We start from the raw sequence: 13,851 nt of genomic DNA on the forward strand, positions 1-13,851 counted from the left end.
AAATATATATGCATATATATATGATATGATTGGATATAAATTCCAATTCAGAATATGTATAATTTTGCTTATTGATGATAATATTAATAATTGTCAATGTTTTATGGACTTTTTGGTAACACTTTACAAGAAGGTTCAATGCGTGAACTTTAATGCAATAGCTAATAAGAAATAATGAGCAATTATTTTACTGCATTTGTTAATCTTAATTTCTAATATTTATGTTAATGTCTACTGGTACTTCAAGTTCTATAAATTAAAATGAACAATATTATATTTATAAATTAACATTAATTTCTATTCAAAATAAAAAGGCGTACACTAATATAAAGATAACATCAGAAATGGTTTTGATAGAAAAGGATTATTGCAGTCATACCTCTCTGGCTCAAGCATTTTTCTGTATTCAACAGTACTTTTCCGAACTGTAGGTATTTGAACAACCTTTTCTCCGCAGAGCACCTCTGTGATTTCCAAAGGGCAAAGCCATAAGCATGAAATGAACTGAATTCCTCACATCCCAGGGCAAGGCCAAAACCACCGGTCCCTATTCTGAGCACTCTCTCCCCTCAGAACATCTTTCCTCCGTGGCATGCATGGAAAGCCCTGACCTTTTCAGAAAGTTGAGCACTTTAAATATTTAGGTTTGGGTTATGATGGATCCTTGAAGTGCTAAGCATGTGCAAAGCCTCTGATTAGCACGACTTGTCAGCTTGCCATTTCTTCGCCCGTGTTGAGCGTCACATTGCTCTTTGTTTGACAGACGCACATTTAAACAAACACGGGTACCTGTCGGCGACTGTGCTGGTAGTCTGCTCGCCTGAAAAACATGCAGAGGAGAGGAAAACCACTCTGCTAGCTGACAGTTAATCTAATAGCCTCTGCTGTTCTTCTCCCTTCTCTCTTCTCCTAAATGGGGCTGCTCATGCAGTACAAGGCTCGTTGTTAAGATAGCCCAGAGTGGGCCGCACTTTAATGTGATAGGAACAGTGTATAGAAGTGCCAGAGACTGTTACTCGGCTTGTTCTTCAGGCTTGACCTGTGAGGGACCACTGGTGCGGATCCTTCTGTAAAGATAGATAGCTTCAACATTAAATGACTTTCATAGGCGCAGTCTGAATGTTAAAACTGGCCCATGATTGTGAAACACAATGGTAATGTACACATCGCAAAGTGCCAACCACGCTTATTTGCTTGAGGGAAACCCTAGATCAAGCATATTTAAGAGTCGAATCCAGCCTGCAAAGTTATCAGTGGCCCACCACCACAATTTAAACATATTTTGACCGTCTACACTGCAAATAAACTAGTGGCGAATTCCATTTGAAAGAGAGTACATATGCTAAGTCTGGAGGGCAGAACACTTAAAGTGAGCACTCAGAAGGGAGCAGGGCATTACTGTTATATATGAATATTTGGCACAGTCTGCACAGACACTACTGGTCAAAAATGTGTGGATCATTAGAGTTTTTAATGTTCTTATGCTCACCAAGGCTGCATTTATTTGATCAAAAATGCAGTAAAACGGTAATATTGTGAACAAATTATTTACATTTCTTATTTTTAGCAATGTAGAAAACAGTTGTGCCGCTTCGTACTTTTGTAGCAACCTTGATACCTTTAAAAAATATATAATTTAATGATTATAAGCTCAAAAGAACAGCATTTATCTGATTTAGAAATCTATAAAAGTTCTTACTGTCACTTTTGATCAATTTAATGCATCCTTGCTAAATAAATGTATTAATATCTTATGGCTCTAATGATTAATTTTAAAGTAATGCATTTAGCTTAATGTATATGCTTGAAGGGCTTTTCTATGATGCGATAGTATGTCCCAATGCTGGCATTCTTTCTTTTTACATACCCCAAAAATATGCAGCCTACTTCACCAGTTAAACATATTTACTCTAGTTGAAGTTTGTGAATGGTAACACTATGCATAGAATACATACACATATTAGCAAACAAGCACAACATGGAGGCAAACTTAGCAGGAGGGTGTCAGCCAGCCGATTTCTGCTGGACTATATGGAATCTGTAAATATACGGCTCATAATGCGTGTAGACTGTTCTCTATGCAGAGGAAGAGTCAAGTCAGCAAGTGTGGTATTAATGCATGAAAAATGAGCCGCACAATAAGACTGAAAGACCACATCACACCGAGCCTATTAAGATAGAGAAGCCGGCTGAATTACCTGCCTGACACTTAGTATTTGTCAGGAAACATTAAAAGACTGGAAACTCAGTGAGGACACATTAGATATTCACTACTATGAAAAAGAGGCTCAGGTTTGACTTATTACCACGTCTTGTCACACAGTGAAACACCGAGACGAGGCTCGACGGTATTACACCTGCACTTTTTGATTGATGACTTGAATGAGAAATGTTACTTTATTGACACATTTTGATTTTCTACTGTTCTTTGCAGGTATGCATCCATCCTGCACGCTTAAAAGTTAGAGATGCTACACTGACATTGATAAACGGAGGTAGTTAAACATATGCTTTTAACACCATAAGTGGACACAAACGGAAGTTATTGAGGTGTTTACTAGGTGATTTTACCATGTATCTACAAATTCTCTCCAGAGAGAAAAAAAAAAACTCGACCTAGTTTCAAATTTGCACTTAACACTTCCCTGTGGCTCGAGTTCTCATTCATCAAGCATGTTTGTCCCACTGACAGGCTGCAGACCACCGCCTGAATATCAATATCAGCTAAGACAACGACGGCAAGCACAGGGCGAGTAACCTTCAGCTAAATGTCATTCTGCTTAATCCTATTTGAAAATTAAACATTGAAAAAACCTTTTTGCGTCTTCACTTCTTCCTCCCAGACCCTCGCCTTCCCTGTTCATTTCGGCACGTCCCTGACATTTGTAAATATTGTGTTTTCCATGTGTTCTCCATTATTTGTTATTTGTTTGCAGCACCGAAGTAATGACTGACCAGAGATGAGAGAGTGAAGCCGTTTGACATTTTCCTGTGTTGTTTTCCTTTCGGCGCTGTGCGCACATATTTCCAGCACAGTCTTATGGTGCGGTGACATTAGTCAATGGACCTTTTTTTGTTGTGAAATTCCACCAAAATCCTGCTATTGTCAATTGTGTAACTATATGGACCACAGCTCAAACATAAGTCACTTTCAAGTAGTGATGCGCCGAAATTTCTGCACCTGGAAATATTCGGCCAAAACCACAACAAATAGTTGAAAAAAATTCAGAAAATCGGAAATCGCTCCTTAGTGTTGACCAAGTCATGTAGCAAAAACGTGGAAAAGTTACAACAGGTGGAAGGAATGTTGTTCCAGGATCAACAAAGATGTTGATCCAGGATCATGTTGTACTTGGTGACCAAAAATGATGATAGCAGTAGTATGTAAATTTTGATCGGCTGAAATATCGAGAGGCGTCTTGTTGCTGAAGAACTTTACTAAGAATGGTTTATCACCTGTTAACAAGACAGTGAATGAATTCGGTTTTGGTTAAACTTCTTTAATCTTTATTCCTAGTTTCGATGCATTACTTCTTTCAAACAAAGCAGCTTTCTGCTAGCCTGACTACGTCAGACTTCCTACTTCCGCTAATTTCATTTCGCTCCTGTAGTCAGTCTGAGATAGCAGCCTATCTTTCAGTTTTCCACCGGCCTGAAAACAGCCGGGCCAATCAACGAACAGAGGGCGGGCTGAGAGCCGTGACGTAGACGCTGATTGTACCGTGGATGCGTAGATTTACTTCACATAATCTGCAAAAGTCGTTCACAGCCATGTTCACTCCGGTATTTCGCTCGATGGTTTCGTTTTTGCATCATACATGCGTTTACAGTGGAAGTTAGATGCGGCTGAGCATGCACATAACACACGCCATAACCAAACGTTATGTGATTGGCTTACGGGTAACCAATGATTTTAAACTTCAGACAAGCGCCCTTCTGAAGTAGCAGAGTCTGGTATTACCAGGCTAGCTTTCTGCAGCAATGTGGTGAATTCATGTGACACCCTTGAACCTATTGCGAAATCTGCATGGGGAAGACTTTCACCTTCATGCGAAATTCCTGATCACATATATTCCTAGTGAAATGACTTCATTAAAAAATGTTGAGGATGGATTACAATGAAGGATTGATTACAAATGAGGGCCAATGGGGTCAGTGTCTCGGGCCTCTGATGGTCAGATGATGCCCCTTTTCCACCAACACGATTCCGGGTTCCCCGGCCTGTGTCCGTTCCGCAAATTTCCACTGCAGAAAAGGTGGTTCCGGGCCGGAAAAATAGGTACAACTCTGTAACTAAAAACTTGCTGGTCTTGAACGTAGCAGCGTTACATCATTCATTCCTCAATTCCGTGGAAACACGCGGCTGGTTCGTAACAGGCTCCAGTTCGCCTATCCGAGAACAGGCTCTGGCCCCAGAACGTGAACAATTCTGGTGGAAAAGGGGTATGAGACAAATGGTGCTGCAGATAGATAAACATACACTGCTAAATAAAGAAAGAAAAATTACAAATAGTATTTCCTTCTAAACACCTTATTGAAGATTTGATGTCATGTACATTGTTGCCTGTTGTACGCCCATGGTGTGTTCATTTTTATAATTGCGACTTGATTTCTCATATTTGCAATGTAATTTCTTGTTATTTGGACATGATATTTCACAATTGGTTCTCCGAAGAGGCTGGTGCCCCAGGGCCTCGCTCGAGGACCGCAATCCTTATACGCCACCATTGCAGGAGAAAGGAGAAAGGAGAGACGACAGAAAATAAATGCGCAAACCCACACACACTCATCTGTCGAGCTGTTGCTGTCAGGTTCAGGCCCAGTGGTTCTGTTAAGGTGACTCTGACAGGAGGAAAGAGACGCCGGTCTGATAGGAGACATGCCCGAGAGGCCCCCATGCATCAAACGCACATATTTACATAAACAAATCCTCCCCATATAGACTGTAATTACCACAGTGACACTGCCATCCATAGAGGAGAAAAGAGCTTGTCTGATAGCGACACGTTCACAATGACTGAGGTGGAAGCTCAATCAATGTGGCCATGTCACAAGATGCTTTATGCGCACAGGTCGAGTCCTTTGATGGGCTTTTGTGCCACTACTGAATATATGGACACCGTACATCATCATATGAAAAAGTGCCGTCCCCTAACACAGAGAAAGATAAAAGGAGGGATGCGCACACACTTTGTTACAAACAATTGTGTAATGTTGAAAGATGCTCTTTGAGGTTAGTAAACATCGGTGTACAGATGATGGCTGCGATTGGATAGTGTATAGATTATCTTCTCTTATTATTATTTCCCTCTCACTTCGCACTGTTAAACCATTTCAACCTTAATGTACGATTATGTACTGTAATAGCAGAATATGTGTTACAACTTGCCTTGTGTAGTCTAAAAATAAATGTTGCTAAAAGGTGTGTAGACCAGTGTTTCTCAGTTTTCCAGCATCTTTTGCATACCCTTTCCAGCAACCTTTTCAGCCCTTTGAACCCTTTTTAGCAGTGACTGTATGATTTTGAGATCCAACTTTTCACACTGAGGACAATCGAGGGATTCAAACATAACTATTAAAAAAAGGTCCAAACATTCACTGATGCTCCAGAAGGAAACACAAAGCATTAAAGTCCGGGGGGTGAACACTTTTGAACAGAATTTATTGTATAAATATATATATATAAAAATTCATTTAGTACTGCCCTTCAGAAGCAACTGAAGATACTTACATGTTTCCCGGAAGACAAATTAGGTACAATTTACCTTGATCTTCAAATTCTAAAAGTTTTCACCCCCCGGCTCTTTTTTCACATTTGAAAAGAATAGGTTTTCTTAAATCAGCTCAGAATATCAGACGGCCATAGGCTGAAGCTAATATTGTCTGTGTCCATGATACACTATGCGTTTTTCTATGAAATCTGTCAGCTCTAATTGCCCAAAATCTGCAGACTGTTTCTGATTTTCAGCAACTAGCGTTCAGACTGCAAATTGTGGCAAAAATGTGTGCAAGTGTATTTGTGTAGGTCTTGTAGTGTATTATAGCCTTTAATTTCCAGGTAAACGAATGAAGAAACCCATAAACCATGACTCCAACAAGTTGCATAAACAAATTGGAACTGGTGATTTCATCCAACTCTTGCGTTTTTGTGTGCAATATGCATCAGCCATGCAGCAAACAGACGTTGGCTGATACAGTACTAGTTCAATGGTGCTATGTTTAAGTCTTTGTGTACTTTCTATTGAGCACAAGAGATTTACTGTGAAGTGGAATTCTCAAGGAAGATCAGTTTTTTTTACCTGTGTTTTTGAGAGTTAGCCTAACACACATTTCTGTTTGTGAATTGCAGGTGGGAGATGCAGGATGCTGCAGCACTAGAGGATGAAGAGAAGATTTTAGTGGATCAGTTAAAGAAAACGTATTTCAACAAAAGCCATGAAACATGAACTCTCGGCGACTATAATAGGAGCACCAAATGACCAATTTATTGAAATGTTAAAAGTGTACGCAAACTCTGTGTTTTTAAAAACAGCTGCTGCAAAGTTTGTTAGCACTGATGCACTGTGGTTGTGAAGCTACAATTTTTTATAGATGAATAAAAAACATACAAAACATTGTGATCTGTAATAAATCACAAGGCTTTTGATGAAATATGACTCTACTCTGTATTGAATGCATGCTCAAATGAAAATTGGACTCCATTCATCGGTTATACAAATGAAAATATAACAGTTATGAGGAATTATATATATTTTTTGCTTTACTTGAAGGGCCCGTCCTGTTGTGGAAAATGACAGGAGGTGCTCTAACGATAAAACAGCGCATGAAACATATGCATACATTATTATTGGAAAGACATTCTTAACTTGTTATTGAATCCAGGAAACCTTGTGGTGTTTAAATGAGTCCAGTAGTGATTTTTAATGCTGAAATAAGAATTGTAGTCTTTGAATATTTGGTTTTATGAATATTTGACTAAAGTTTGCTTCTTCTTCTTTTGTTTTGTTTTGTTTTTACATCATAAGGCATTATGGATAAGCCACTGACTGACGTGCAAATGACATGCAAAACATCAGCAATTGTTATTAAAAAGAGAAAGAAAGCTTTATGTGGAGTTTTTTTTTTTTTTATTATTTTTTTTTTATGTTTTAAAGTCTGCAGTTCATTTACAGTGATAAAATGTACACTAGGCTATTTGCGTGTGATTTTTTTTTTTATTCATTCACAAAGACGTGGTATAATTTCTTTCAGGAAATTTAAACTCGATTTAATGAAACAGAAAATATACCAAAAACATTACTATATGAAGCGAATTCCCTATTATTGTGATGAAAACGTTTGTATAGCATATACAACAGAGATCTGCTGTGTCTGTGAAAAAAGCGGCGCTGTCTGTTTAAATCCCGCCAATCAGCTGAGACGCGTGTAAAACGCTTCCGTTTCCGAGGAGACGGAAGCGTTTCTTCCTATTTGGCAGAAGGAGGAAGCAGGATGTGTGAAATCTCACATGTGCTTGTTGTTATGGTACGTGAGCGGAGCGACATGCATGCAAATACATATTTACCTCTCCCACCGTCTTCATTTAGCTCTTCAGCAGGGTGATCAGTATCGCTGGTTTAGCTATCTGTGCTTCGTGAAGTTATTGTCCCATTTGTGGAATGGGTTGTTTTATAAACATTGGCTGGTGTCCATGAAGCGAATCTTTTAGCCTGTTTTTACATGCTGCGATCATGTCAGAAACAGCAGATCGCTGCATTCACTCTGTTTCTCTGAATGCAGACACTGAAATTTAGCAGTATGTGAGTCTCTCACTGCAGCACGCTTGGTTATAGACCTTAATCAAACTGTTAGCTTAAGGCTAGTTACCATCATAACACACAGCCAGCACCGTCTGATCAAAGTGAACTGTCATTAAAGTGGGGCGACATTAAATACAATGACTTACATTTGACTGCTCACACATGAGCAGATTTCAGCATTAACATCATAACACTAGCATTACTCTAGAAGCTACATTGCTCAACAAGTCAACAAATTCACTCTCATTTATATATTGTATGTTCAAAAAGTCAGTATATAGTCAGATGATTATTATTTGTACAAATCAAAATTATGTATTAAATATATTTATATTATTTAAATGAATGTTTGATATGTACTGGCTTTTCTTTTTTTGTATGTTCTTTTTCAAATTATTATAGTTTGTCTTATCTGTAGCTGTGTTTACAATAAATCTGATGTTGCAATATTTTAATATTGATTTAAGTTTGCATGACTAGGCCTACATCATAATTTCTATAAAGTAATGCATTAACAGTGTGATAGGCAGATGGTATTAACACTATGTAAGCCTTGAAGAGTTCACTAAAGTTCACCAAAGAATGAAATCTCTATCATTAATTACTCACCCTCATGTCGTTCCAAACCCGTAAGACCTTCATTTTGACCTTCATGTTTTTGATGAAATCTGAGAGCTTTCTGACCCCCTGCAGACTGCAACTCGATTACCACTTTCAAGGCCCGGAGAGGTAGTAAAGACATTGTTAAAATAGTCCGTGTGACTACAGTTGTTATACCTTAATGTTATGAAGCGACGAGAATACTTGTGCGAAAAAAAAAAAAAAAAAAAAATGCAACAATTTCTTCTCTTCCATGTCAGTCTCTGATGCTGTTCATGTTGTAAACAGTGCAGCGCTTCTGCGTTCTACGTCAGAACGGCGGCTCAGTATTGGCCGGTTCCTGCGTCAGCATCACGCGCATGCTTCGTTGTGCAGAGACTGATACAGAAGAGAAGAAATTGTTGAACAAAGTCGTTATTTTTGTTTTTCGCACAAAAAGTATTCTCATCACTTCATAAAATTAAAGGGATAGTTCGCCCAAAAATGAAAATTCGGTCATCATTTACTCACCCTCAAGTTGTTTCAAACCTGTATGAATTTCTTTTTTCTGCTGAACACAAAAGAAAATATTTTGAAAAATGTCGGTAACCAAACAGTTGATGGACCCCGTTGACTTCCATAGTATTTTTTTTTCCTACTATGGAAAACAATGGGGTCCATCAACTGTTTGGTTACCGACATTTTTCAAAATATTTTCTTTTGTGTTCAGCAGAAAAAAGAAATTCATACAGGTTTGAAACAACTTGAGGGTCAGTAAATGATGACCGAATTTTCATTTTTGGGCGAACTATCCCTTTAAGGTTGAACCACTGTAGTCACATAGACTATTTTAACGATGTCTTTACTACCTTTCTGGGCCTTGAAAGTGGTTATGAGTGGGGATCAGAAAGCTCTCGGATTTCATTATTATTTTTTTTTTTCATTTGTGTTCCAAAGATGAACGAATGGCTTACGTGTTTGGAACGACATGAGGGTGAGTAATGAATGACAGAAATTAATTTTTAGGGTGAACTAACTCTTTATCATTAGAAGTCTGTTGTTTTGTAATTGAATTAAATGTATTAATTTATTTTTATTCTTCTCAGTGACGTGCTGTAATATTTCTGTAGTGGTGTGTCCATGCCTATTAGAGCCAGCAGCTTCATCTTCTGTTTATTTTGGATAACTATGGCCCAGCTCTTGGCACAAGAAGAAAAAGAAAAAACCACTGCACTAAAAGGTAAAGCCAGCAGTTATGAAAATACAATGAATACATTGCAACTGGCGATTTCATTGTATGTGAATAGCATTCCAAGTATTATTATTTACATGTGTATTTGTTCTATAGATCTATTGTCCAGGATAGATTTAGACGAGCTGATGAAAAAAGATGAACCTCCACTGAACTTTCCTGAAACTCTGGATGGGTTTGAATATGCCTTCAATGAACGTAAGACCTTTCGCTTGTCTTTACTCTAAACTTTTTTTTTAGACGCGGTAAATTATTTTTCACTGTGACGTGTGCCAGATAGACCATTAAACAGCATTTCAGCTTGTACTTTAATAACATCTTTTTGTACCTTGTCTGCGGTTATGAAGGTTTGAATGCGTTAGAAGTGTGCCGTTGGTTTCATTGGATATTGACAGCAGGCAGCAGGCTGTGATAGCGCTGTCTGTTTCAGAGTCTCTGGAGTCTGTGGCAGCTGAATGGACAAGTTGTGCATGCTATGGGCTGTCAGTGGCTTACTCAGCCTTGTGCTCTGTTTGACGGCTAGATTTGCATAACCTTGCTCCTCTCTCTAAAACGCCTCCTCTTAGCGTCTGGAATACCTTATATCAGTCTCTCAGTGAAGAGTATCACTTTTTCTCGATTTTATAAGAAAGTTTTACTTTGTAACTTCTTTTCTCACTCTCTGGGATGAATGCAAAATGGCCATTGAGCCAAAGCATAGTCCTAAGTATTCACTTTTTGATGCAAGATCTTTGTCTCAAAATAGGACCTAAAAGTCAACCAGTGGGGTGCATAGCCTTTGGAAAAAGTTCATCGTTAAACTAAATATTATATGAGCCTAATGCCTAAATATAGCTTAACTTGATTTGAGTGATGCTATTTTATAGCAATAATCATTGAGGAAACAAACATTACTATTTTAATAAAGTAAATGTATAAAAAATAATAGTAAAAAAAAAAAAAAAAAAAACACATCTTTGAAAGTAACAGGGTTACTTGCAGTTTTAGCCTAAATTAAGTAGTCATTAACACAATTTTTTTTTTTTATGTTATAAATAAAACAAAGATTCGTGGAGTGTATTTTACAAGAAAATACTTTTTTCTAAGTTTTTCTACTTCTAAATTTCACGTTTAATTCTGTGTGATACTTGCGGTTTCAATGTAATTGTTTGTGAAAGTACAGTAACTACCAATTTCTGAGGGATTTTTCTTTTCAGTCGTGTAATAAATCATTTCATTTCAATTGCTTTGGTAACAGGGTTGAATGGTTAAGCTTCACAAATGTGACGATTATACCAAAATGCTGACGTAGTTTTATTTTTTGGATACAGCTGAGAAGGTTTATAATTTTAAGGTGAAGGAAATATTATTTGAAGTGTTTAAAATCACCTACTTTTAGTTTTTCTAACATCTCTAGTAGTTTTCTCTAAAAAAAAAAAAAAAACATGTAATGGTTCCCTATTTATGGAAATTGCTTTTTAATTTTTGTGCAATTTTTTTTTTTTTTTTTTTTTTTTGTGATCTAATGAGATAACCCCACAAGAAATATGCATGCATTTGAGATGAATGTTTTTTTGTTTTTTTTTTAAATCATGTGGCATGATGACTTCATCCCAGTCCGCCTTCAGCTCCTTCGTTATTGGAAATCCAAGGTTATGTATACCTCATTAAGCTAAAAATCGAGAAAGCATGCTAATTATGCCAGGTTAACGCAGGGAGAATAAGTTGAAGGGGGGTATTCCTCAGAGAGCATGTGTTATGAAGACGATGGAGCTGAACTTCCACTGCATGTTGGTTTCATTAGATCCTCTCTTCCTTCTTTTAGGCACTTCTGCTAGTAGTGTTTCTCTTCACCCCTTTGTGAATGCATAATTGATTTTCCAATGTACTTTTTTTGTAATAGCTCTCTCGCCATTCCATCGTATCTCTCATTCTTTTTATAATACTCTTTTCCACATCCTTTCTCAAAGGAGCGACCATGCTTTCAGAGTTCAGTTTTGATCCACGGCCTTTTAGTGCTACATGTTGTTGAACAGCTAACGATGAAAGCGAATAGTGTAATACACTCTTGAGTTAGCCATGTTGGATTTATCGCTTGCTAACTGTGCAAAAAGTGCTGGAGCTTTGAGAATGTGGGGAATGAAAGTGCTTATGCAATCTTTTATCTTCAAAGCTGTTTTTCTTTTTGCGGAGCCATGCGCTAGGGGTAATTGCAAAAGTATGAGGCCCCTAGGCTATTTGGGTTAAGTGTGTATGCTTTGAGTATTTTAACTTCACGCATTAGCAATCAGAGAGGTCACAATTAGATTTAACACTGTTTTTAGGCTTCATTATGCCTCTGTGTCAACAGCAGAATAGATGGGCCTATCTTTCTAAAGCATCATTTTTAGAAATAATAGCTGGCACTTTCTAATCTATGTTTTTCAGTGTTGTATTGTTTTGTGGATTAGAATTGTATTACTAGGAATGTTTTGTGTCCTCTGATCCCTAACTGTAAGCCCGTCTAGATCAGTCCAAAGGCGGCATCCGATAAAACGGGTGAAGGTCTCTGTGTGTTACTGACTTTCCGCGTGGCAAAGTAATTTAATTCCATTTAAGCTTTTATCTGACTCCATTTTATCACAACCTCGAATTTAGGTTAGATTGCCAATTGGTTATTGATCAATTATATAATAGTTTAGCAATACATTTGATTGTTCTATTTAACTCTTTACTTATATTTTACCCGTTCATATTAGGAAGCTATGTCGCTCTGAGGTCCTCACGCCTTGTTTAACGTGGGTCTCACGATCACTTCGGTCACTAAACGGAGGTAATTGCTATATACCTGAGATCGGTCGCATTCACGCTTACACAATCCAAGATACTTTGGTATAGCCCCCGTGATTGCATACATTTGAAATTAAAGTAACGTTTACTTCAGTAGAGGTATGGCCACTACTACAGATATAAGTCAGCCAACTTTACTTGTCTTATAAGAGCTTTGGATTGGCCATGCCGTGGTTTCCCACGTACACTTATCTAAAGTAACATTAAATTAAAACAGAGGGTAAGACACACCCAGATTTAGGTTGGTCAAGCACCACTTTTGCTGCCCTAAACGGAAATTCACTTCTTGTCTTTGTTGTGGCGATTTGTAACTCAAATTAGCCCGTGATGCGGAGCATCTCCCTTCTTCAGCATCTCCCTAAATACTCAGACCAAGGCTCTTTTCAAATGTAAACATGAGTTCACAGTGGGAATTTGCATTAATCACCGTCCCAGACTTACTGGGGACAGAAGTTGATTTACATGGGGGCACACCCACAGCAGTTAACAAGATATCTCTAAACTCTCCACACCTTATTACCTTTTTGGTTTACTTATGTGGGAATGAGATATTTGTACCAGTCGCACTGAGACATTTCAAATGATACCAAACATGTATAATACTGTATGATAGTTGTTCATATTAAACCATATAGATTTTTGGGTGAATTCAGGTAAGGATGGGTGAAGGGAATTATGTGTAAATTGGGAGGTGATCAACTCAAGTGTGATCGTGTTTCGAATGTGGATGGTAATATAGCAAGAGAGTTCAAATGTTAATTTCCTTTGTTTTCTCAGAGAGTAGCCCTCTCTTCCAGTTCTTCCAGTTTTTCCAGTCTTACAGAACAAAAAGTTTTGTGGTGGTGGTGCAGTGATGAAAAAAAAAAAGAAGCTATATAGTTGTCATTGAAATTATTCAACTCCCATTGCAAATTGCAAGTCTTCCAGCTGTTTGCAATGAACAAATCAAACAAAAGTAATTTAAAATAGCTCAACACAACAAATGTTTTAAGTGGTTTCCCCAAATTCAACTGAAAATGCTACTTTTAATGACTTCTGCAGTCTCAGAATTATTCAAACCCTTCATGGCACGCATATTTAGTACTTCGTAAAACACCATTTTGCTGTTATGACCTGCTGCAAATGAGATGTATAAACCAGACATCACTTTCTGGCAGCGTTTCTGAGGAATCTTAGCCCATTCCTCATGAGCATTGGCCTCCAGTTTGCGTGCTGCAACCGCCGCCTTCAAATCCCACCAGAGATTTTCTATGGGGTTCAAGTCAGGTGACTGTGATGGCCACTGTAAAATCTTCCAGGACTAATTCTGCAACCAAGCCTTGGTGGAATTTGAGGTATGTTTGGGATCCTTGTCCTGTTGGATGTCCAATGATGCCCAAGCTTCAGCTTAAAAGTTGGCCGAAAAGTTCCAGT

The 13,851-nt window shown here is 38.0% G+C and overlaps 2 protein-coding genes across 2 annotated transcripts in view; both read left to right on the top strand.

Annotated features, from left to right (window-relative positions):
• Positions 1-7,107, top strand: part of kiaa0825 (KIAA0825 ortholog) — a 141,340-nt gene extending 134,233 nt beyond the window's left edge. The window contains exon 20 of the mRNA XM_084414064.1: positions 6,350-7,107. Within this exon, the coding sequence (XP_084270190.1) occupies positions 6,350-6,446 (97 nt within the window). The 3' untranslated portion in view covers positions 6,447-7,107. The remainder of the gene's footprint in view (positions 1-6,349) is intronic.
• A 328-nt stretch (positions 7,108-7,435) lies between these two features.
• The window catches only part of arb2a (ARB2 cotranscriptional regulator A), a 184,710-nt gene continuing 178,294 nt past the window's right edge, over positions 7,436-13,851 (top strand). The window contains exons 1-3 of the mRNA XM_084414065.1: positions 7,436-7,524; positions 9,485-9,618; positions 9,727-9,828. Coding sequence (XP_084270191.1) covers positions 9,519-9,618; positions 9,727-9,828 — 202 coding nt within the window. The 5' untranslated portion in view covers positions 7,436-7,524; positions 9,485-9,518. The remainder of the gene's footprint in view (positions 7,525-9,484; positions 9,619-9,726; positions 9,829-13,851) is intronic.

Source organism: Rutilus rutilus, assembly GCF_951802725.1.
Source record: "Rutilus rutilus genome assembly, chromosome: 7".
Taxonomy (NCBI): domain Eukaryota; kingdom Metazoa; phylum Chordata; class Actinopteri; order Cypriniformes; family Leuciscidae; genus Rutilus; species Rutilus rutilus.